A 26578-nucleotide genomic window follows, 5' to 3' on the forward strand; every position below is an offset into this window, starting at 1 on the left:
ATAGCGATGTGCAGACCCCCACACAAACTCAGGAGAGATGCTACAATGAAGAATAGGATGGCCAGGTGGTGGTAGCACACGCTTTTTATCCCAGCACTTGGGAGGCAGAGGCAGGTGGATCTCTGAGTTCAAGGCCAGCCTGGTCTACAGGATGAGTTCCAGAACAGCCAGGGCTACACAGAGAAACCCTGTCTCAAAAAACTGACAATGGGATGGCATGACACAGGTCCTGGAGCCAGTTGAGGATGGGCATAGTCTTTGTGGTTATAACTGAGGGAGGCTCTTGAGATAACGTTACCTTGCATTACTAGCTGGGCTCTGAGACCTGGTAAGACCAAGCAGGTGGAGACATTTAGGGATATAGAGGGGAAGGCCACACAGAGACAGGACAGAGATGGGAGCTATGCACCTCATAGGCCCAGGAACACCTACAGCCACCAGAAACTGAGGAGGCAAGGAAGGATGCTCCTCTAGAGGGAGCATGACCCGGTCGACATCTTAATTTCATGAGAAAAGATTTTTGTTGCTTTAAATCAAGTTTGTGGCTTTTTTTTTTTTTTCTTTTGTAGCTGTGCTGGGAGACAAATGCATGTGGTTCATTCTGTTACCTGGCATGAAGCTAGGCCCTATCTCCTTGATCAATGTACACTCAGGGAATCCGATGTAAAACATATGAAACAAATCAAGACATCAAAGTAAATGGCACAGCACCACAGGCCTCAAAGCTAAATGTATTTCTTCGTGTCAGGCATGGCTATGCAATTTGTACCCTGCCTCTAGATGCAAGCCTGTTAGCACCCAGAGGCCCGCCATCTTCCTCAGCAAACGGCCCAAAGTCATTTGAAAGAAACTCCCCTACCACCTTTTTAATCACTAGGTTGCATTTCTCTTCGTTACCAGTACCCTGAATCATTTTATTTTGCACACCCTATAATTTTAACACAGATAGTGATTCATCCCATACAGTTTTTTTTTAAGTGGTTCCGTTGGCTTTAGTTGAGGAGGAAAAAAAAAAAAAAACCCTAGAGGCACTTATTAATTCTATTTTTGTAACTTCTGACTTTAAATCTTATGGTTTTGGATTTGCACACACTATCTATTCCTTCCCTGTGAGACAGTAAGCCAGCCAAAACTATTCTGGAAGAGGGACTTGGTAATACGTCCTCATGACATTCACATCATGTTTCCCCAGAAAGAGCCTACAAAGATGAGAGGCGGCATTATTTTAAGCAAACAAGTGCTATTTAAAAAAAAACAAAAAAAATTACATGGATAGATTAAAAAAGAAAGGCACCCAGATTGGAAAGGAAAAAAGTAAAATGAGTTCTGGCTGCAAGCAGAGGCATCTCATTCGCTTTTCCAGCGTTACTGACATACAGCTGACAAAGATTCTATGTTAAAGGATTCAACATGATGCTCTGATATGTAATGCACTGTCAGGTATTACAGCTATAGCCTAACTGGGGTTTCTATGTTTTTCTCCTTTTCCTTTTTCACAGGGCCTAGCTATATAGCTCAGTGTGGTTGTGATTTTTATGACTCTCCTGCCTCAGCCTCCTGAGTTTTGAGTAGAGGTGTGTATGCATGCTAACCTTCCAAATCAACGTTTCTATCTATTAACATAGCTACAACTGTGCCTGTGTGTGTGCCCGTGTGTGTGCGTGTGTGTGTGTGTGTGTGTGTGTGTGTGTGTGTGTGTGTGTGTGTGAGAGAGAGAGAGAGAGAGAGAGGGAGGGAGGGAGAGAGAGAGAGAATGCATGTGTGTGTGTGTGTGTGTGAGAGAGAATGCATGTGTGTGTGTGTGAGAGAGAGAATGCATGCGTGTGTGTGAGAGAGAATGCATGTGTGTGTGTGTGTGAGAGAGAGAGAATGCATGTGTGTGTGAGAGAGAGAGAGAGAGAATGCATGCGTGTGTGTGAGAGAGAATGCATGTGTGCGCATGTGCAAGTGCCATCAGCATTTAGCATCTCTCTTAGCGAATGCAAGCATGTGATGCAGCCGTGGTAACTGCAGTTACCATGCAGCAATCAGCTCCCTAGGATGAGCTCAGTCTGCACTACTCATATTTTGGGCCCTCTGACCAATGTCCCCATTTACCCCATTCTACTTCATTTCTATGAGCTTGGTTAGTTTTCTGGTTTCATATATAAGTTGGTGCCATGATTACGCATAAATAAAAAGTGACAGAATCCACTGAAAAGTGCCAAACAAGGAAGCTTGGCGGTGCTCTGGATGGCTGTGAGATGATGCATGGCAGCCTCCAGAAGCACATTCTCCAACAGCCCGGAAGTGAAGAGTTTATCACACTGCAAACAGTGACAAAAGAATTCTGAGTCCAAATGGGTATCTGGATATTCAAGAGCAGATGAAAAGCACCCAAAATGGTAAATACCTGGGTAAATTTAAAAGACCTTTTTTTGGTTTTCTACTTTTCCTTCCTTCCTTCCCCCCACCCCAACCCAAGACAGGGTTTCTCTGTGTAGCCTTGGATGTCTTGGAACTCAGAGATCCACCTGCCTCTGCCTCCCAAGTGCTGGGATTAAAGGCTGCACCACCACACCTGTCTCTTCTCATTTCTTAAAATAACTGAAAGCAAAGACTCTAAGCAGACCACTCTTTCATCAAAGACCAACTGCCCAATGACTTTTTGGTTTCTTGTTACTCACGCCCTGAGTCTGCCTTGGAGGAGAGAGGTTGCCTGTTTCCAGACCAGTCACAGTGACAGTCTGCCCTGTCTGCTGCACCATCAAATGCAAGTGCTGAGCTTGGTGTTTCTGGGTGAAGCGCAAGGCTCAGTTAATGTCAACACAAGAGATAAAACCACCAGGCGGTGGTGGCACACGCCTTTAGTCAGGAGGCAGAGACAGGCAGATCTCTGTGAGTTCAAGGCCAGCCTGGTCTACAAGAGCTAGTTCCAGGACAGCCTCCAAAGCCACAGAGAAACCTTGTATTGAAAAACCAAAAAATGCCAAACCCCCCCTCTTCCAAAAAACAAAAGCCAAAATATAAACAAACAAACAAACAATAAATAAAAGAACAAATTAAAGGACAATGACAAGAAAATCCAACATTTTAAGGCTTATACCTTCAAGAAGGAAGCTTCCAGGTTTCATTACCTTTATCAAGAGATGCTCCAGCCATGTGGTAAAAGCTCAACGCAGTGTCCACGTCATTGATGTTCTTCAGGAAAGTGAAGAAGTTCTCTACCTCCTGGAAAGTCAGACCCTGAAAGAGGAGCAGCAGCAAGATAAGGCAGTGCCCATAGCAAAGAGCAAAGTCAGAGAAACCCAGCAGGAACACACTCTTCCATCCTACAAATGCTAACCCCATCAATCAAGGAACTGTATCTACACTGGATGTACACTGATACCATCTTCCTTCTTCCATCAAAAGACCACTCAAAGATGGACGTAATATGAGTGTCCACTGAGGGATGAACCAGTTAACAAAACAAAGAACCCAGGTCTGCCTCACCTTCTTTCTCCAGACTGTGGTGGTGCATGTCTGCAGTCTGGAGACTGAGGCAGGAGAGTTCTGAGTTTGACGCTTGCCTGGGCTACACGGTGAGACCTTGTTTTGAAAACAAACAACAACAAAATAAAGGGCATGGGGGAAGGATTTTTTTTGTTTGATTGCATTTATATGAAATATTTGGGACAGTCAAATTTATCGAGACGGAATGTAGGCTGGTAGTTCCCATAGGGAATTGGGAGTTACTGTTTAATGAGTAGAGTTTAGTTTGGGAAGGTGAACACAGTTCTGGAAATGGTGCTGATGGTTGCTGATGGTTGTAATGGGAATACACTTACTGACTTACACAATGTAAAATGTTTACAAAACGGCAACCTCTGTGTATATCGGGACACATACAAAATGCACTAAAGCTTTATAGTGTTACAGAGATTAAGAAATGGATTCCTCTGGGGGGTTCAGCAAACAGCATTCCACTCTTCTTCCTTTTCAAAACAGCTTTCTAGTTTGGAGAGATGGCCCAGCAGTTAAGAGCACTGGCTGCTCTTGCAGAGGACCAGGGTTTGGTTCTTAACACCCACACAGTGGCTTACAACTATCTGTAACTCCAGTTCCAGGGGCCTTCTCTGGCCTCCTCAGACAACAGGCACTCACATGGTGCATGAACTTAACATACTCACTCATACAATGCTCAACATAAAATACTAATTCACATAAAATAAAAATAAACAAAATCTTAAAACACAGCTTCAAGCAAGGTGTGGTGGCACATGCCTTTAAGCTCAGCACTTGCAGGCTCTGAGGCAAGTAGATTTTTTTTTTTTTTAATTACCCTGCTCCGAAAGTAGATGTTTATGAGTTCCAGGCCAGCCAGGGCTACATAGTGAGACCCAGTCTCAGAAAACAAATTCATAAACATGAAAACAACAACAAAACCTCTGAGTTTTTCTTATTAATTATTGTGTGTATGTGCATGTGGGCATGTACCCATGGTGTGTGCGAAGGCCAGGAGAGAGCTTCCAGGAGGTGGCCCTTTCCTTCCCTTGCTTACTTTACTCTCTTGCTTCTGCTGTTCTGTGAGTTTTAGCACAGCTGCCCCAAGAGCCTCCGGGCAATTCTCCTGTCTCACCTCCCACCACATCCAAGTACTGGGATTACAGATCCCTGCTATCACATTTGGTTTTCTTTACATGGGTTCTGGCCCTAAATTCCTATTCTTTTTTTGTCGGACTGAGGAGAAAACATTGGGACTTGTGTGTGCTAGACAAGCGATCTGCCACTGGGCTGCACCCTCAGCCTCAGACTGGAAAGAGTTTTGAGGACTAAAGGCTGACCTAAAACAAAGAGGATATTGCAGAGAAAATACTCTCTAGTTTGATAAAGAATCTCTAATGGGGCTGGAGAGATGGCTCAGAGGTTAAGAGCACTGATTGCTCTTCCAGAGGTCCTGAGTTCAATTCCCAGCAACCCAATGGTGGCTGACAGCCATCTGTTATGAGATCTGGTGCCCTCTTCTGGCCAGCAGGCATACACGCAGACAGAACACTTGTATACATAATAAATAAATAAATCTTAAAAAAAAAGAATCTCTAATGTTTGTTAAGTTTTTTGGTGAAACATCAAATGCTATAGACCAACACCAGACTTCCCATGCTGAGCTTACTGGAGGACAGAGAGGGGGAGGGAGGGAGGAAGGACAACCTGCATTAAGTGCTTATTCATCACAATTTGGACAAACAGTGGGGCACAAATCATCCGATGACACCATTAAATCCAATATATAACGCTCTGTCTTTATTATACAGATACAATAAAGAATATTTATTGAGCGCTTACTTGCCACCCAGCACTCTGCCAAGAACAGCCAGAGAAGTAAAACTACACTGGACATAGGCCTTGATGTTATGGAGCTTATGATTTACATAGGCCTCCTGGAGAAAAAGCTTTTTTCTTTCTTTCTTTCTTTCTTTCTTTCTTTCTTTCTTTCTTTCTTTCTTTCTTTCTTTCTTTCTGTTTTTTTTGTTTTTGTTTTTTGTTTTTTGTTTTTTGAGACAGAGTTTCTCTGTGTAGCTTTGGAGCCTATCCCGGCACTTGCTCTGTAGACCAGGCTGGCCTCGAACTCACAGAGATCCGCTTGCTTCTGTCTCCCAAGTGCTGGGATTAAAGGTGTGTGCCACCAACACTGAGCCAAAATTCTTATTTTTCCAAGTAATTGCTACACACACACACACACACACACACACGCACACACACACACACACACGGCCATGAGCTTTGTGGATATAAAGTAGAAGCTGAGGGCTATGCTTTTCATGATCTGAGTTGTTCAAACAGGAAGACCCAAGCTCAAGTATGATCTACTGTTCTGAAAGGAAATGATGTCAACAGCAGCCAGGAGGGAGTGTCATCCCCTGAGCTTGATGCCACTAGAGTTTTCTAGACAGTCAATGGGAGGTAGAAAACCAAGAGTTATCGAAAACTGTTCTGTAAACTAGTTAATTAGTGACCTTAGGGAAGATGGACTTACATAAAAGCTAGGCTACTCAAAAAAGAAGGTAAAATTAACAGTAGCTTATGGAAGCAGAGGTAATTTTCTAGGCATTGTAACAGTGCAGCTAACACCAGGGAGTTGTTAACAAGGTGAATTGTCTTCTGAAAGTAAAAGCAATCAACAAAAAGTTTAGAAGAAAACAGTGGATATTTTTATGGCTGAGGGAGGCAAGAGTTCTTACATAATACAGCAAGGTACAATTTAAACCAAAAAAACCCCTGAATCAGAGCTCATCAAAATTGAGAGAAAACTGTAAATGAGAAGGTAAAAGAAAACATTTGGGGGGCTGGAGAGATGGCTCAGAGGTTAAGAGCACTGACTGCTGTTCCAGAGGTCCTGAGTTCAATTCCCAGCAACCACATGGTAGCTCACAACCATCTGTTATGAGATCTGGTGCCCTCTTCTGGTGTGCAGCTATACATGGAAGCAGAGAATGTTGTATGCATAATAAATATATAAAATCTTTTTTTAAAAAAGAAAACATTTGGAAATTACTTTTTTGATAAGACTTATAGCCAGAACTGAAAGAGTATGAAGAACTCTTACAACTCAATAGTGAGAAGACTAGAGACTTGGTCTAATAAAAGATTTGGTAGTGAGATGTTGCTCAGAGGTCTAGCACTTGTCCTATATAAACACAAGACACTGTATTCGACATCAGCACCAAAAACAAACAAACAAATGAATAAATACTCAAAAGATATTTTACTAAACAAGATACATGACTAAATGATACACATTGAAAAAAATACAAATCAAAACCATAATGATATCTACTAAAATGACTGTGATAAAAAGACAATGAGCAAGCATAAATGAGAATGCAGGGAAACTAGAATTTTCATATTTATGTGGAAAATGAAAATGGTGGTCATCTTGGAAAACAATTTGAGTGTCTTGTAGGGGAAGCTTTAGCCAACCCCTAAACAGTGTCTTATTATTTTTTTTGAGACAGGCTCTCTCTACATAGCTCTGACTGCCATGGAAATCACACTGTACATCAAACTGGCCTCAAATACACAGAGATTCTCCTGCCTCTCCCTCCCAAGTACCAGGATTAAAGCTATGCACTACCATGACTGGCCTAGCTGGGTGTCTCTTAAAAAGTTAAAATAAGATATGACTCAGTTATCTCCCTCCTAGGAGTCTTTTAAAAAATAAAAATAAAAAACATAGGTCCAGAGCCAGGCAGTGGTGGCACATGCCTTTAATCCCAGCACTTGGGAGGCAGAGGCAAGCAGATCTCTGTGAGTTTGAGACCAGCCTGGTCTACAAGAGCGAGAGTTCCAAGACAGCCTCCAAAGCCACAGAGAAACCCTGTCTCAAAAAACAAAAAACAAAAAACAAAACAAAACAACAAAAAACATAGGTCCAGATGCTGGGGAGATGGCTTAGAGGTTAGGAGCACTGTTTTTCCAGAGGCCCCAGGTTCAATTCCCAGGACTCACTTGATAGCTTACAACCATCTGCAACTCCAGTCCCAGGGGATCTGATGATCTCTTCTGGCCCCTGCAGGCACCAGGCACTCATGTTTTGCAAACATACATGCAAGCAAAACATCCATAACATAATAATAATAAAAAAATTAAAGGACAACTACAACAACAAAAAAGTTCCATGTAAAAACTTGCATGCAAGGGCTGGAGAGATGGCTCAGAGGTTAAGAGCACTGACTGCTCTTCCAGAGGATCTGAGTTCAATTCCCAGCAACCATATGGTGGCTTACAACCATCTGTAATGAGATCTGGTGCCCTCTTCTGGTGTGCAAGCATGCATTCGATGACTGTATACATAATAAATAAATAAAATCTTAAAAAAAAACTTGCATGCAAACACTGAGACCAGTAGTATTCCTGACAGCCTGAAATGGAAGCAATTCAGTTGTGTGCTTGATGGTGAATGGGTGAAGAAAACATGGATGATAGAATGCTATTTCCTATTCAGCAATAAAAAGCCAAAGACGATTAATATGTGTGTCAGCACAGATAACTCTTCCAAGCTTTATGCTAAGTAGAAGCCAGAGGAGAAAGGCTACACTATGATGTTGTATTTATTATGAAATGCTCAGAAAAGGTAAACTATCTGGAGGGTTGATTTATGGGAGTAGGGCAGAGATTCACATTGACTGGAAACTAGCAGGAAGGACCTTTTGTGGTGATGGAAATGTTTTCATACTGATGTTGCATAACTGTACATTTACTAAGAACCACTGAACTGGACATTTAAAATGATGACTTTTATGGCTTATAAATTATACCTCAGTAAAAGTTGTTTAAAAAATTAAAATGCAGGGCTGGTGAGATGACTCAATGGACCAAGGTCCTTGCTGGCAAGCCCGACGACCTAAGTTTGATCCCGGACTCTACATTGTAGAAGGGGAGCACAGGCTCTTTGCAGGTGTCCTCTGACCTCCACACACATGCTGTAGATGGTGTGCTCTCTTCTCCCCAATAAATACATAAAAAGAGTAAATAAAGCCTTGCCAGGCGTGGTGGAGCACACAGGAGGCAGAGGCAGGTGGATCTCTGTGAGTCTGAGGCCAGCCTGGTCTACAGAGTGCCAGGACAGCCAGAGCTACATACAGAGCTACATCGAAGAAACAGCTAAGAACGACAGTAAGGAGAACCTGGCTTCCTCTGGAGTCATCTGTAGAGCCAGACATCCAGCACCGATGGCCAGGGGCCACAGATGAGCATCAACACCCTCACAGACAAATCCTTTGCCCTGACTTAAATCAGACAGCAAATTCATCTGCAGGGAGTCAGTCTGATTACACAGGTTTCTCTTGTGGCTCACTGAGAAGAGTCTTTTTCTTCCTTATAACATGGCTGTCATCCATCTTGTCCTGTAGTCTCCGTTCAGTCTCCTGTAATAAACTCCTCCTTTCATAAACTCTAGACTTGTTTTCAGCTGCAGCCTGGCAGCAGGGGAAATTACATATTTCTGTTACTTATGCTTCCACAAGTATCTAATTTTCTGCAAACATCACTTTCTTCATATCTTCATCTTTCCCTGCTCACAAAATGTCAGTGATTTCCTGTTGTCAAGTGGATAGGTTCCCTGACTTCTTGGCTACGGACTTATGGTCCTCCACCATCTGCTCCAATAAATGGGCCTTTCTGCTTCCCTAAGAACCTTAGGCTGGAACCTGGAGACAGTGGGCTGTTGTGTCTCCCAAACCTTGCACTTATTCATAGCACACAGGGAATAAACAGTGACAATAATCTGTGAGTGGTGGCACATGCCTGAAATCCTAGCACTTGGAGGCTGAGTCAGGAGGATTGAGAGGTCGAGCCAGTACAGACTACATGATTAATTCCTTGCCAAAACCTAAAAACAAAACCATAACAATGTTTTGTCATCAGTAGGAAGGTTGTGGAATCTTCTTGCCTTTGGATATTGGTGCTGCCTCCTAAGATAGTGAGTGACTTCTGCTCAATAGCTAATGCTCTTAAAAATACTTAAAAAAAAAAATCTGAACAATGGTTCTGTCTACCAAGCTAGACTGTGATAACTGGGCACAAGTGTGGTGGTGAGTGTCTAGCACACAGAAAGTGGTCACTACCACACCCTGCTGTTGCTCTCTTCTCTCCACTGGGACCATCTCTCCTGCCTCAGCACCCCTGGAAATGTAGATCTGTCCCAACCTCATCTCTTTTGCATCATTTGCAGTGGTGCTGAACTGATTAGAAATGCTGACTGATGAGACTCTCAGCAGCTTGGCAGGCCTACATGCCTTATCTCATCTTTACCAAGCTGCAGCTCCCAAACCTACATCATTTCCAGGGGCACTTATAACACAGCCAACCTCACTGGGACTGGGCTGTCACAGGGCGGTGGTGGTGGTAGCTGGCTCTGGGGCTGGGCTATAATGGTTGGGGGCGGGGTGGCCAGCTCTGGGGTTGGGACCATCTGGGGATTCCAGGAGCCTGTCTCTGAAGAACAGTCCTTCTGTAACGCAGTTCCTGGCTTTGCCCTCTCAGACACCATGGGGCTCTCTTGCCCAGTGGTAGACATTCCCATCCTTTTCACATGGGAACAAGCTGTCCCATTTCTACCCCTCAACAGTTTTCCCCCCAGGTCTCAACTGTTCCTTATGTTCCTTTTCCTGGACCTCCCCAGGAAGTCTGGGAAAGTGGTTGGCTAAGAGTTTGATAGAGAGAAGATGAATTAATACTGTATTAATGTTAAAAAAAGAGAAAGCAGTAACTGGTGGGTAGTCATTTGTAAACTACTAGGCTCATCACTACACAACTGGTGCTAATGAACTTACTTTCTTAAACCCTAAAAGGGACTCCTCCTTTGGGTAGGATCTTGATGGGGAGGAAATGGGGTAAAGGCTAGGATAAAAGAAACCAGGGAGTTTAAGAAACACTTGCCTGGACCTACCACTGAACCTCTGACTTAATTGGCTTGAGGAAGGTCTTGCCATTTTATTTTCTTTAAGATTTATTTTTATTTTATGGGCATGAGTGTTGTTATATATGTATCTGTACCATGTGCATCTCAGGTGCCTGTGGAAACCAGAAGAGGGCATCAGATCCCCTGGAACTGGAGTTCCAGATAGCTGTGAGCCACCATGTGGGTGCCGAGCCATCTCTCTAGCCCTTGTATTTTCATGTTAACTAATCTAAAATGGAATAAAGGAAGTGCTTAGAAACAGATGGAGATTTCTTCTTAATAGGAAATGGTTCTGGAGAGATGGACTGGTAATATTAGGAGCAAAGGCCCTTTATTAACTCTCATTTTGGCTAATTGCTATGTTCACAACTATTTAATCAACACAAGAGGGCAATCAATTTTAATCTCCCAGCTAAAGCAGGCTAGAAATTCTGGCCAAAAGTAATTTTGCACCCAGATTTCCAATTTCACCAAGTTTGTCCTTTCACATCAGAGCTCTTTTTCTGCAAGGTCTTTGATCTTAAATCAACTCCTGGACAAGCTAAGACACTGTATGCCTTCAAGGGAGATGTCTCCAACACCTAATTCATTACTTTCAAATATAAACTCATGATAAAATATGAATTAGCCTATCATGATTGATAGCTAACTTAAGGTCAAACCAATGTCTGCAGCACCTTTAGAAATATGTCTTCCCAGGCTGGGTATGTAGCTTAGCATAACACATCTGCCTAGTGTGCATGAGGCCCCAGACTGGATCCTCAGCACCCCTAAAACTTAACAAATAACAATCATGAAAAAGCTTTTCTAAAACAAAAATGAAAAGCCTGTCTACAGGAAACAGTACCTGCTTTATTCAAACATCATGTGTCCAACAAAGGACTAAAAATCCACCCGAACACTCACAATCAATATATTGTAATTTTCACACACATGAGCTGGGTAAGGGATAGTGCAGAAACACTCCCCAGGGGGAGAAATATTCTCTTCCTGTCAACTGATGACAAGTCTACCCCTCAGCCAAGAAAACACCTGCTGTGGAAACAGGCTGGACTGAGTTCAGAAGAACCTTTCAGCTTCTCAACAACCCAAGCAAGCGGGAAAACGGTCCAGCTGAGACATGGCTGGAAAGCAGCGGTGTTCATCCCAGATTTCTCACACAAACAATAAGAAAACCGGATGAACGCTGGCCGCCTTCTTTCTTCTCTAGTTACGGACTCTTACAGTCTAGAATGGTCCTATAGCAAGCAGACAGGAAAAGTCCAATTCCCAAGGCCAGTGAGGTTAGGGCATTGACCTACAGGGACCATGGAAACCACTAGGGAAGCAGCTGATCACATCACACTACTTTGTCGATCACTCATGGAACATATTCAGCGCCAGGCTGGTGCTCTGATCATGGTCACGTGACTCCTGCTGTCCAGCAAGAAAGGCTGGGGCCTGCAGTGAGAATGTCTGAGTTCTCTACTCTAGTCTAGTCTCTACTGTGTTGGTGTGCCTGAGCAGTTAGCGGTCAAGTCTCTCCTCCAGTCTCCTCCTCCCCCAGTGCTGTCTGCACTTGGTGATCTGTCCTTTTCCTGTTCTGGGTACAGCCAGGGTTAAAGAAGAGCATTGAGGAGGACCAAATAGAGCTCCCATGAATCTAAGGTCTCTAATTTCAACGCTGCTCATCTCTTCCGAAATTTTCTGAAACTTAGTACCAGTCTTGTCGATCCCACTATTTTGCATTCCCACATCATGGGAAGCAGTGGGGCTGTGACTCTGTCAGTGTATATAACCAACCATGTCATTTCATCCTCAAGCCTTCAGCACCCTCTCACTGTTCTGAATAATGCCTGGGCATCTTCTGTGCCTCTCTGACCTTCTGATCTGTCCTTGGTCTGGGATGCTCCAGCCACACAAGCACTGCATATGTTCTAGGTTTGTCTTTACTGTTGATTTTGGACTGTGTGTTAATTTTCTGTCAACTTGGCATAAGCTAGCGTCCTCTGAGAAGATGGAAGCTCCACTGAGAAAAATCACCTCATCAGATTGGCAGTAGGTAAGTCTGTGGGGGCATTTTCATGATTAAAAATTGATAGGAGAGGGCCACTGTTGGTGGTACCCCATCACTGGACTGGCGGATCCTGGGTTGTATAAGAAAGCAGACTGAGGGACTGGAGAGATGGCTCAGAGGTTAGGAGCACTGACTGCTCTTCCAGAGATCCTAAGCTCAATTCCCAGTAACTATATGGCTTACAACCATCTATAATGAGATCTGGTGCCCTCTTCTGACCTGCAGACATTCATGCAGGCAGAACACTTCACATAGTAAATAAATAAATCTTTAAAAAAACAAAAGCAGACTGAGCAAGCCATGGAGAGTAGCCAGTAAGAACATTCCTCCATAGCCTCTGCTTCACTTCCTGCCTACAGCTTTCTGCCTTGGTTTCCTCTGATGATGAATTATAACCTAAAAGCCCACTATACCCTTTCCTCTCAAAGTTGCTTTTGGTCATGGTGTTATCATAGTGATTTTTTTTTTTAAATTGCAGACTGAATAAGTCTTTAACCCAACTTCTCAAAATCATGTTTCACTGGATTCTGTCCTTGGTCGACAGTTTTCATTCTGTGTAAGACCCTCCTGAGGAAGTCTCTCCAGCTCTCATAGTTTTAAGTCTAACGGTGTCAGTGATTACCAAACCTGGCTCAAAGCTCCAAGGGAGACTTGGATACCGAGCTGCCAGTTATTTTAAATTCAAGACATTATAGCTGGACAATTATGGCGCATGCCTTTAATCCTGGCACTCTGGAGGCAGAAGCACATGGATCTCTGTGAGTTCCAGACAGCCTGGTCTACAGAGCGAGTTCCAGGACAACCAGAGAAACCCTGTCTGGAGAAACCAACCAACAAAACAAAAATAGTTAAATTCAAGAGATCTTTGACAGAACTCTATCTTCGTATCCAAATTAGCTTCTTTTATACTTCCTGATCCCAGTGCATGGTACCACCTTTGTCTGAACAAGAATTCTGGGCTTATTCTGCACTCCCTCCTGTTCTTTGCCCACTGTTCATTATTTTTCTGTCTCTGCCTCATTGTAACCCTGGGTTACAGTGAATGGTTCACGACCTACCCTCATTATTGTTGATGTCTTTGCAATAACCAAACGTTACTATGGTTTCATTTCTCCCTGCATCCAAGGCAGCCTACCTTCCCGTCTTTGAAGTGCTTCTTGAGCTGTCTCTGCATGGCGGTCAGCTTCTTGGACTGCACTCCGCTGTAGGCCAGCAGCATGCCACCAAATTGCCTCTCAGTGATTCTTCCATCCACCGGGTCATGGCGTTCAAACTGGGAAGCAGACAGAGTGTTTTTGGAGTTAAATGGAGGTATTTTGACATGGACTGCAGAATGAGTAATTATGTTTGATGAAGGAAATGAATTTGAGCCTCAGTATCTCACAGATAAACCAGAACTGCTTATATACATGTATGAAATTATCCCAATAAAAAAAATCATGACTGGGGTATTAATATAAGCTAATACTAATAAAAATGGACAATAAAATCCAGAGCAGCCAAAGCTCCTCACCTTCCACAGGTCAGGAGCTGCCTTGAGAGGATGAGACCAATTTTAAAACTACATAAAATCACATTTTTCCTTTTTTCTTTCTTTCCTTTCCTTCCTTCTTTCCTTCCTTCTTTCCCTCCCTCCTTTCTTTCTTTTAAAGAGAGGTTTTCATTATGTAATCCTTGCTGGCCTGAAACTCAGTATGCAGACCAGGCTGGCCTTGAACTCACATAGATATATATGCCTGCCTGTCTCCTTAGTGCTGGGATTTCATACATTAATAGTGATAACAAGTCTCAAGATTTCCCATGCCCTTGCTTCTCAGAGTAGACTTAAAAATGTTTACAAATTTTATCAATTATGCATATGCAAATCTTTAAGGACTTCAAACAAGAATAATGCATTTAAAAGTTTTCTGGAAAATCGTAACTGAATATTAGGATATCAACAGAGCTTTAAAAATATACATTTAAAAAAGATGCATACAGCCGGGCGGTGGTGGCGCATGCCTTTGATCCCAGCACTTGGGAGTTCTGAGACCAGCCTGGTCTACAACAGCTAGTTCCAGGACAGGCTCCAAAGCCACAGAGAAACCCTGTCTCAAAAAACGCGCCCCCCTCTCCCCCCAAAAAGATGCATACAAGCTGAGTGATGGTGTAGCACGAATTTAATTCTAGCACTTAGGGAGGCAGAGGCAGGTGGATCTCCAAGAGCTCAAGGCCAACCTGGTCTACAAAGTGAGTTTCTGGACAGTCAGAGCTACACAGTGAAACCCTGTCTCGAAAAACAAAATCAAACAACAACAACAACAACAACAACAAACAACAACAACAAAAATGCATACAGCATAAAATGCCTTCAGTAGACTTGTTAACTACAAAGCTATGGGAAAAAAACATTAAAGATATTTAAATATGCAGATGAAAAGGCTAAGTATTAAGTACCTCTATTCTAAAGGTTACCAGAAAATTTAAGATTTCATTTCAAGCTGGGTGATGGTGGCTCACACCTTTAATCCCAGCACTCGGCAGGTAGAGGGAGGCAAATCTCTGTGAGTTCCAGGACAGCCAGGATGGACTACACAGAGAAACCCTGTCTTAAAATACCAAAAAAAAATTTTTTTCATTTAAAAACCTAGACAAGGAAGCAAGCGCTCTTGGTTTCAGCTGCAGTGTTTATATATATATAAACACACACACACACACACACACACACACACACACACACACACACACACACACACAACATGGTGGCTATAGGGAGGAAAATGACGTGAAGATGGCAGAACCTTTCCATAGCTTTATTGGGACATCACAGATCCAGGGTAATGGTCACATTCCTACATGGCAGGGCTAATCTGTTCTCCTGAGACGGTAAGCACAGAGAGGTCACATCAACAGCACTTCCTGAATGTCTTCTGGTCACCCAGCACTTGTATTAGTCATAGAGCGGCATGGAAAGGACAGTTCTGTTTTTGTCCTTCAGGGTTTGCAGTAGGGAGATAAAACACGGGACATACAATAGAGATGGAAATGGCCAAGAGTGGATTCTTCCCATTCTCATTTCCTCAGTTGGCTTGGTCAGTTGACACGTCTTATTTCCTCACTCATGAACTATGGGAGTGTACAAGCCACACAAGCCACAAGAACGACTCTGTAATAGGAAGTCTTTACTGAGCATGGGCCACACCCAGGCAGCTCACCTATATAGTCATTAATTTAATCTCCACCAGGTGTATGGAGCTTATTAGCTCCACTTTGCAGGTAAGAAAACTGAGGCAACATGCAAGTACTCGTGACTAAGCTGGGTGTGCAAATGCAGCCCATCTGGGGTCACACCATTTCTTACTTCCAAGCAACCTTCAGGACAGCACCCTGTCGTTTTAAATAAGCTAGGACAGCTGGGGGTGGGTGGTGGGTGGGGCTGAGAGCCATGCTTAAGTGAAAGCAAAGTTATTTGCAGAGGAATCCACATCATCAATATTGAGTGAAAGTCTCCTTCCCCACGCAGGCCCTCGGTATTTTACATCTGTCACTCCATCCCTTCCACAGAACTGATTAATTTCTGACAAAACCCAAAGTTTTTGGGATTCGACTTAAGTTTGATTTATGGCTCAATTTACCATCCTGAAAGAAAACAGAGGAACTGATAAAAATTCTGCAAGTGGGCAACTTTCTGCACTGTTTACTTCAGGCAGATCTGTTTCCTAAAATGCCTGAGTCATAGTTGGCCATACAGAACTCACAGGCGGATCCTAAGACAAAGCTAAGGGCCTGTTCTCCAGGCTGTTAGCATCTGGACATCACACTCTCCTTCTTGGAATTCCCCATGTTGTGGGGCAACCTTACACCTTAGCATTTCAGCGCTCTGTGGCACGGCAGACTTGAGGTTGAAATGCTTCTTGTTTGTAACCCAACAGCAGTTGGCTTGCTCAAGGTTCATGAAAGGCCTTTAGTTTTCTCCCTCCAGAGATGCAAACACACACCTCTGTTGTGTTTCTCCGGCAGTTTCCAGAGGAGAACCTTAAGTAGCATTTTTACTAGTGTTTGAAGAGCCAGACTTGGCTTTTGGCAACATGTTCCATTATTATTAATCAGTTAGAAGTGAAAAAGGCTTAACTGCTAACATTTATCCTTTCTGTATAGTCTGGCCCACTTCAGAGCTCTGGGCTTTAGCTCTATGATTTGCCTTGGGCATAGCACCTCTCTGCTTAGCCTACTGGGTCTTCTGAGGCAAACCTACCTACCTAATGAGTTTTTTCATGTTGCAGGGGATCAGGGGCCTCAGGCGTGCCAGGCAAGTGTTCTACCACTGAGCTTCAGCCCCAGCCTATTTTTGTTCCTGAGGTCTTAACTATGGCGGCGGTGGGTATTTCACACACATACAACTACTAAGGTTTGGGAGTTTTGAAGATTGAGTTTCCATAGCTTAAAATGTCAAGGGCTACTTTCCGATTCGCCATCCGTGGTGGAACCGCCGCCAAGATGCAGATTTTCATGAAGACCCTTACGGGGAAAACCATCACGATCGAGGTTGAACCCTCGGACACTATAGAAAATGTAAAGGCCAAGATCCAGAATAAGGAAGGAATTCCCCCTGACCGGCAGAGGCTGATCTTTGCTGGTAAGCAACTGGAAGATGGCCATACTTTGTCTGACTACAACATCCAAAAGGAGTCCACCCTTCATCTTGTGTTGAGACTTTGTGGTGGTGCTAATAAGAGGAAGAAGAAGTCTTACACCACTCCCAAGAAGAATAAGCATAAGAGAAAGAAGGTTAAGCTGGCTGTGCTGAAGTACTATAAGGTGGATGAAATGGCAAAATTAGTTGCCTTCGTCAAGAGTGCCCATTTGATGAGTGTGGTGCTGGAGTTTTCATGGCTAGCCATTTTGACAGACATCACTGTGGCAAGTGTTGTCTGACTTACTGCTTCAATAAACCAGAAGACAAGTAGTTGTGTATGAATAAATAAAGAGACAGGAACTGGAAAAAAAAATGTCAAGGGCCATGGATAGAAGTTACACGGCTGTAGAGATCATTTGTGCAATTATTTTTTTACACAAGAGTCTCACTATGCAGTCCAAATTGGCCTCAGACTCATGATCCTGCTGCTGGAGCCCTCCAAGTTGAGCCATGCCTGACTCCCATCTTGCATCTTCAGTTTTGGCAATCCTGCAGATGTGCCCTTGGACTGCTATAGGCATGTAATCAATCCTCAAGGTCAGGGAAGGGCCACAAGGAGAGACTCGGGTTATTATCACAAGGCAGCAAATGTCTGTATATCTAGAAGTGGTCTCAGTCACTGGCTTAAACTGATGTAGCAAACACATGTTCACTAAGGTTCCACTTAGGTGACAATTAAGGAATTCCATTCTAGCTAGTCCTGTGGCAAAGAACCTGTGTGGCCCAGCACACAGCTCACTGTGCTGCTTCTCTGTGTTTCAAAGGCAGTTGGAGAGCCTAGCAATTTCCTTCTGCAGCCACAGCCACGTTCTCAAATGCATACAAGCTGTCACCCAGAGGGGTGCAGGGCAGGCAAGGAAGGGCCAGAAAAGAGAAGCCACCAAATGCTAAGATTCTTCCTGGCTTTCCATACATAGTGTTTTTTGTTCCCACCCTGCTCTTCGCTGAGAGAAGGACTAGCCTTTTGGAAGGACAGGTGGTTTACATTTTATCTATATGAAATGATCTGAGGAAGATGAAAAGCTATGGAAGAGAAGAAAATATGTTTTATCACTAGGGCACAAAAAAAAAAGATTGAAAAATAGTAAAAGGAGGAAGAAGTCAGTATCTGAACGTGGGTCACCATTTAGCAAAGACTTTGGGCGTTACTACACTCTGGGAAAGGGTGACAGCCTCTGAGGATACTTGTCCAGCCCCAGGCAAATCCTCCCCTTACACAAGCATTTTAGCATGACAAACTTCCGGAGAGGCCCTTTCTAGCTTCTGAACTGCATGGTGAAGAAGACTGCATGGCAGTCTCAGGCCAGTGAGCTGCACACCTCTGTGCTTTTCAGTGGGGCAGCATGGGGTTTCTGTGCCACTATTATTCCTGCCAGAAGTTTCATACTATTAGGCTCATGAAAAAGATAACAGATTACAGGCCGCATTCCCCATGGGACCCCTCCTCTTCCAGGAAGCACGGCATATTTTAAAGTTTGAGTTGAAATCTGTTTCTGTAACTGGGTGGGCATCTCTAAACATAAGAGGAATCTTCATGGCCCCACTCATGGTTGTCTTCTGGCAAGTTGAGGAAGAAGGCCTACAGTTTGGAATGGAGGTAACACAGCTCTGTGCTCAGCAAGGGCTAGCACAATCCATCAGACTCGGACCAGGAGATTACAGAATATTAACTAAGCAGCTATACTTCTTGTCTTTGTGGTGCTGGGTCTTTGTGCATGCAGGGCAACTAATTATTCTGAATGACATGCCAACCTAAACCACTATACTTTTCAAGTCCAAACCTAAAGACTTCTTACACTTTAAAATGGTTTAGCTGGAGCCAGAAGTAGTAGTGAATACATTTAATTCCAGCACTCAAGATGTGGGCTGGGCACGGTGGCACATGCCTTTAGTCTCAGCATTGGGAAGGCAGAGGCAGGTGGATTTTGAGGTCAGCTGGTCCACATAGTGTTCCAGGGTAAAACCTTTTTTTTTTTTAGATCCTTGGCTTTACCATTGTTTTGTTTTGCCTGGAAAGATGGTATGCACCTATAATCCCATCTATTTGGGAGGCTGAGGTGGAAAAATCATTGAGTCCATGAGTTTAAATCTGCCAGATCTGCTGCAGTGGATCAAAAAGAAGGAAGTTTGGGCTGTAATCAAATCAGGTAACCAAATCACGAGTCCCAGTTAGGTAGCCAGACCAGGCACTGGGCTAAACTTTTGATCTGACAGCCCCATGTGGTACACAGACATACACACAGGTAAAACACCCATACATATACAATAATAGGAACAGTGATATTTAATATAAGATAAAATGTTTGCCCTTTGTTGATATATGGTAATTTTGCCCAGTTTGCCCATCTTTTAACTTTGTTTAGGTTTATTTTATGTATGAAAATCTTCATTACAGCTAGATATATAGTTATTTTTTAAACTAGTTATGCCTAAGAACTCTTTCCTAGTAAAGAAAGAAAGAAATATTCACCTGTAGTTTCTATATTTTCCTTTGTTTGAGACAAAGTTTGACTACATTGCCCAAGCGTTCCTTGAAATCTATGCAGACCACACTGGCCTCTATCTTTTAATTCTCCTGCCTCACACCTGGAATGCAAGGATTATAGGTGTGACCCACTAGGCCTGACTCAAAAGATTTCTGTATTTTAGACGTGGAAGCATGTTTAAATATTAAACATGAACATAAAATATTAAAAGATACTTAGCAGTGGCACTTAATGACAGTGATTAACTCTTCAGAAATAAAGAGCACATCACATCCCATGGCTCTGATGTCACATGGCTGGCATTTGGAACCTGAGGCAAGAGGATCCAGACTTCCAGGTTAACTTTGGCTACACATGGTGAGTTCCAGGGCAGTCTGGGCTACATAAAAAAGACCCTGTCCTAAAAAAAGGAAAGCAACAATAATAACCAAGGTGGTAGGCAGAAAAAGGCTGGTAATGTGGCTCAGCTGACAGAGTGCTTGCCTAGCTAGCACACATGAAACCCTGGGTTTGGTCCCTAGCTCTGCGTTAAATGGATGTGAAGGCACATGTGGTACCTATTATCCCAGCACTCAGGGAGGTGCAGAAGTTAAAGGTTATCCTTGGCTATACTGATGGGGGTAGTCCTTCTGTGTATGTTTATCTTTTTGGGTGTTGAATGAAGCACTATTGGCCAATTGGGGAGCAAGACAGGTGGGACTAAGAGTCAGGGAGAATTCTGGGAAATGTGGTAAAGAGAAGTCTTGTGATCCAGGCAGGAAGTGACATAGCAGGCAGACTCAGAATATAAGCAGGGACAAGCAGGAAATCGCTCTCTTCCTCCTCCTCTCTTCTCTGTGGAGCTGCCATGTGATCCCGGGAAGAGGAGGCATGCCACTGGCGTCCTCCACAAGATAAGTCTTTATAAATATATAGGTTAATGGTTATGGTTGATACTTAAGACAGAGCAAGCACATAATAAGTCCTAGTCATTGGCCTGCAGCATTGTAATTAATATAAGACTCTCTGTGTTATTTTGGGCGCCCACATGGCGGCAGGGCTCTGGCGGCCTGGCGGAAAGATTTATCATTACACTATACAACATAGGTCATTCTGAGCTACATGAGACACTCTCTTTAAAAAGGAAAAGAAAAGAAAAAAAAGCAGATTATCAGCTGCATTTAAGTTTTGCAGTCTCCTAAGTCTTTAGTTGAAGTGTCTGGGATTTGTTTGTTTTGAGACAGGATCTCACTGTGTAGCTCTGGCTGTCCTGGAACTCACTCACATAGACCAGGCTGACCTCCAACTCATAGAGATCAGCCTACATGATCACCATGCCTGGCTAAGCGTCTGGGAATTTAACTATCATTTATGTATTGTATGCGCCTAATTAATCAGGCTGCCTCTCCTGAAGGAAGAGTCTTGAGTGGCTTTTGGCCAGTTAACCTGTCTTCTGCTCAAATGTGTTTCAGTGCGGAGTTAGGAAAGAACTGTTTTCAAAGAAAAGGATGCCTGGAAGAGTTAGGATCTTCAAAGGGAAATTCCAAGACTGAAGGACTTAGTGGGCACACTGTCATCATAGGCTTAACACTCAGACTTTCCTTGCCTGACCTGCGGATCTACGAGACTTTCATACACCAATCCACAAAATATTCGCATTCTGTGACAGTTCTTCCCGAAGAACCTGACCTGTAAACTGAAGAAAGTAACTCTTGTACAATGTTCCAACCCATCAGTGAAGTTAATGTTTCCTCAGGAAACGGCTGAAGAATTTTGGGTGCTTTTCCCTTTAAGATAACTTTTAGCAAGCAGTAGATGTTACAGGCAATTTCTGCTTCCAGTAACATGAAAAAAACCCTAGCTTTGCATTATATATTCCTGTGAGATCTGAGAGACCCAATGTTATTCAGAGTTCAAGGACACTTCTCTTTTCATGTGAGATCACAAGAGTTTTGGAAATCGACTGCTGGGGAAGAAAAAAAGAGACAGAAATGCTCCAATTTCAGGAGGTAAGAACCGAGGACTAGGGGACTAACTGCTGTAGGGAGGCAGACCGCCCTAGACTGATGCTTTCCCGAGTCCAACTTTCTGTGGAGAAAGCTTTGGGATGGACTGCCTACGCAAAAATCTGGCAACTTCATCCTAACGTTGCCGACAGCTTGTCAGTTTCATGAGAGAGCTGGAGGTTTGGCTTGTCCCTTACTTGACGCTGAAGAACCAGTACCACACATGATGTACTTAGAGGTGGGGCAAACTGGAAAACAATAGTTGATGCAAGAACTTTTAACAAATAATAACATAACAGGAATCAAGATATAGAGTCCACCAGCACTCGGGAGGCAGAGGCAGGCGGATCTCTGTGAGTTCGAGGCCAGCCTGGTCTCCAGAGCGAGTGCCAGGATAGGTTCTAAAGCTACACAGAGAAACCCTGTCTCAAAAAACAAACAAACAAACAAACAAACAAACAAACAAATATACAGAGTTCACATTGGGCTTGGCGATTCATAGCTGATGGTCTTTTCATCACAGTGAGTAACTGAGATAAAAACAATGCTGGGTATGTTGGTGCATGCCTGTAAACTAGGCACTCAGGAGACAGGCTTGGTCTATGTAGTGAGACCCTGTCCAACAACTAGTAAAAAAAGAAAACTGAAAAAGGAAAAAAAAATGAAGAAAAGTACAACTACTAACCCACTTCCATGACTCTAAAGTCAAATACCTTAAGGAACAACCTTGGGAAAAGATAGATGATTTCTTACTGATAAAGGGAGAAAACCATGTAAGTCAGAGCACAAGCTTGCCCAGTGGGAATGTCTTCCTTTTTTGATTTTTTGGTATACACCTTAAGTGAGCTCCAGCATGATATGTATTAGCCCCATCTCACTGACACATCCGTCCAGCAAACACCCCCCCCCACACACACACACAGCTGTGCTGCCCACATGCCTGGTGATTTCCCACAGCAACGAAACAGAAATGCAAAAGCTGCCCAGGCAACTTCAGACCCTCGGTGTTCCAAAGGAGGCGTTCATCAGCTGTGACAGGACTTGGAATAATTTGTGACTCCAGAGGAAAGCTTGTTTTATGCTAAGGACTTGGGTAATTTTTCTTCCTGTCATTTTTCCTGTCTGGGGTTGCCCCCGCTTCATCTACTTGTACAAACCCTATCCTTCCCTGAACTTTATGGCCCCACTAAGGATCCCAGAATGCACTCAGCTTTCCAGAATCTTCTGAACTCTGACAACAGATAAGGTCTATCAGGTGTCCAGGGATGTCCAAACTAACTTTACAAGTCACTAGCAGCCTGGGATAGCTAGGAACGTTGCCCAACCCCAAACTGTCAACTTACGGAAAACATGGAGGTATTTCTGCAATTTTTTGTTTGTTTGTTTTTGGGTAACTTGATTGTACAGTTCCTGAGTGTGAATTCTGTAGGTGACAATGCTGTGTCACAATGTACACTGGGCACTGCACTAGGCTTTGTTTGTTCATGGTGCCTGTATCTCTCATAACATTATATACTGCTTAAAATATTTGTGTTTATGGTGTGTGTGTGTGTGTGTGTGTGTGTGTGTGTGTGTGTGTGTGTGTGTGTGTGTGTGTATGCTATTGTGCACATGTGGGGGTCAGAGGATAATCTTGGGTGTCAGTCCTTGTCTTATTTCCCACTGGATCTCTTGTAATCTGAGGCATATTCCAGGTTGGCTGGCCCCAGGACTTCTGGGGACTTGCTTGATGCTACCCTCCATCTCCCTACAGGAGTGCTGGGGTTACATCAGCATCCTATGGCTGGCTGTATGTGGGTTCCACAGACCTCAAGTCTGGTCTTTGTGCTTACATAGCAAACATTTTACCCAGCCCAGTATTACGTACTTCTTGAAGGAAGTCTGTGATTTATATTATTTGCTGTGTCACACACAGTACTGGGTCACTTAGCATGAGCTCATTGAATAATTTTAATTGAATGTCTCTGACTTATTTATAAAGTTTACCTACCACCCAAGATACACTTTGCAGTAGAGACTATGGTGGGCCTAAAGGGTGATGGTATGGCTTCTTTAGAATTGGAATTTATTCCCGAGGGCCAGGTGGGGGTCTTGAAGCTGCCCCTAAAGCTTCGAGGAGACGATGAGGTGTGGGCTCTGCTGGTTAGGAAGGACTACTTACCTCTGTTGGGTCAGTTCACACACAACAAGACTAGAAGAAACAATGCAAATATCCAAGGACAGCAAGAAGCGTTTGCTGTGGGCAGGATAGCAGTGCTAGACTTCTCGAACCAAAACAATTTGTACTCAGAGTCTGGAAGCAGGCTGGAGTGATAAATTGGGTGAGACTGGCAGGTGCATTTATTCATTTAAGTGAGAACCAAAAGAATCCATCAGCAAAGTTCTGATTTTTTTTTCCTTTCACTTTGTATTACAAAACTCTACCATGTCATCAATTTTTATACAATTCAGGCAAGGACAGATGCCTGCAAATCATTAGCGTAACACTGCAGCCCATTAGGAAGGTAAGAATATTTTGATTAAAACACAGAGAGACCCACCCATCTGAGTTAGAAAACTGAACCGCAGGATCTATACTCAACTGAGGACATTTGTGGGTGTCCTTTCATATAGCCGCTGAAACTGGTGACCTATGGAAAACACTTTATGCGGCTTGGCTCCATCTTCTCCTTTGGTATGTGGAAAAATCAGGATAACCACCCCCCCCCCATCCACACAAAAAATACTGCTTGTCTGGGGGCTGGAAACAAATCCAATAGAATATGGCAGCTAGGAAACAGCATGGCAGTCAGACAGACTTGTTTTTTTTTTCTCCCTTAGACAAATACCAACTGTATATCTCTAGTTCAATTTATTTAACCCTTCCAAGCCTCGGCTACTTCATCTATAACATGGGTAAAATGACAGTATCTTTCTCTTGGGATTACTGTGAAGGTTAAGTTAGATAACAGATGAAAAGTTACCTCTACTGATCTTTTCTCAGATATATTTACTTAACTTTTTTTTTTTTTTTTAGAAAGCATCTCACTAGATAGACAAGATGGCCTGGAACTTTTTTTTTTATTTTTTTTTAATTATGTATACAACATTCTGCTTCCATGTATATCTGCACACCAGAAGAGGGCACCAGATCTCATAACAGATGGTTGTAAGCCACCATGTGGTTGCTGGGAATTGAACTCAGAACCTCTGGAAGAGAAGTCAGTGCTCTTCTTAACCTCTGTGCCATCTCTCCAGCCGGGCCTGGCTCTGTGGCTTTGGAGGCTGTCCTGGAACTAGCTGTTGTAGACCAGGCTGGTCTGGAACTCACAGAGATCCTCCTGCCTCTGCCTCCCGAGTGCTGGAATTAAAGGCGTGCGCCACCACCGCACGGCTAAACCCAGGGCCTTATGCCTCCTGTGGCAAGCATCCTATCACTGTGCTGCTACAGAGGCCTTTAGATAGTGTTTTACATTTTTAGAATTATTATTGTATTGAAATCGTGTGTGTGTGTGTGTGTGTGTGTGTGTGTGTGTGTGTGTGTGTGTGTGTGTGTGTGTGTGTGTACATGTGTATGCCTGGTGCCGGCACAGGCCAGAAGAGGGCATCAGATACCCTAGAGCTGGCATTCCACTTGATGGCTGCCTGACATGGGAGCTGGGAAGACCAGGCCTCACTCCTAACTGCTGGGCCATTCCCCAGCCCTACATATTAGTATCTCTGAAATCAGTAGACTTCTTAAGCTTGCTACTGGCCAGACAGCAACTGTGCCATTGTTGTCACTGCCTATGGAAACAAGTCAAGGTTTGCAGAATGGGTGTCAATAGCTTAGACGAAAATCCCAGGTAACAGTGGAATTTTCTTTTCAAAATGCTGTATCAACAAGGCTATGATGGCTAAAAGGACACAAGTATGTGGGAAAGCAGACAGGCCAGATTCAGACTAAAACATTCAGAGGTGTGCTGGCTCCTGAATGGAGGGTAACTCTAGACCAATTTATTCATTTATTCACTTGTTATTTCTAGTTTGTGTCTGCATAGGAATGCCATATACTAAAAGTCTAAGCCTAGAGGGATATTCTAAGCTTGATAGTTATTGACAGGGAAAAAAATCCTGGCGTGGCTCCTAAAGTAACTAAATATTTTTACATACAGAAAGTAAAGTATTTTTGTCATGGTGAATGCAATAGCATTTTCTCTTCTTTCTCTGGGATAAGATAATGGTGTTTCCTTCCAATGCTTGTGCTTTGATGTTTATAAAGTGTGATAGTAATCAACTTGGCACACATCAGAGAGCTCAGTAAACAGTAGCTGCCATGAGTAACGGTATTAGCAATAAGTATAGGGTTAGACTTGTTTCTGTTACCTTCAGCTACATTTAAAAACATTATTCTTAGCAAGGCAGTGGTGGCACACGCCTTTAATCCCAGCCTCAGGAGGCAGAGGCAGGTAGATCTCTGTGAATTCGAGGCCAATTTGGTCTATAGAGCAAGCTCCTGGACTGGCTCCAAAGCTACACAGAGAAACCATGTTTCAAAAACAAGCACAAACCCCCAATTATTCTTATTTTTGTTTTTTTTGTATCTGTGTGAATGTATGCTGTGTGTGTGTGTGTGTGTGTGTGTGTGTGTGTGTGTGTGTGTGTGTGTTTGTATGTGCCCATGGAGGACAGAAGAGGGCACTGGCTACCCCAGAGCTGGAGTTATAGATGGTGAGTCATCTGATGGATGCTGTGAACTGAACTCGGGTCCTCTAGAAGAGCAGTATGCATTCTTAACCACTGACCCATCTCTCTAGCCTCCCTTCAGCGACAATTAAAGAGAAATATGTTATCTTCTATGAAGGTAACACACAATAGAGGAGGAGCCCATGCGGTCCCTCCCTTAGCTGAAGAGCAATTGGCAGTTAACGACTGCTGGCTGCTAGTGAAGGATGAGTCATTTTTCTTCAGTAGCCACTGGTAAGTAGACACTGC

At 43.4% G+C, this 26578-nt stretch overlaps 1 protein-coding gene and 1 pseudogene across 1 annotated transcript in view; one reads left to right on the top strand and one right to left on the bottom strand.

The window, feature by feature from the left end:
* Micu1 (mitochondrial calcium uptake 1) overlaps window positions 1-26578 on the bottom strand; it is a 141714-nt gene that overhangs the window by 14824 nt on the left and 100312 nt on the right. Inside the window, exons 9-10 of the mRNA XM_027388324.2 lie at window positions 13615-13752; window positions 3117-3225 (exon numbers count right to left, since the gene is read on the bottom strand). Of these exons, the coding sequence (XP_027244125.1) occupies window positions 3117-3225; window positions 13615-13752 (247 nt within the window). The remainder of the gene's footprint in view (window positions 1-3116; window positions 3226-13614; window positions 13753-26578) is intronic.
* On the top strand, window positions 16922-17457 carry LOC100758945 (annotated as a pseudogene).

This window comes from Cricetulus griseus, assembly GCF_003668045.3.
Source record: "Cricetulus griseus strain 17A/GY chromosome 1 unlocalized genomic scaffold, alternate assembly CriGri-PICRH-1.0 chr1_1, whole genome shotgun sequence".
NCBI classification, from domain to species: Eukaryota; Metazoa; Chordata; class Mammalia; order Rodentia; family Cricetidae; genus Cricetulus; species Cricetulus griseus.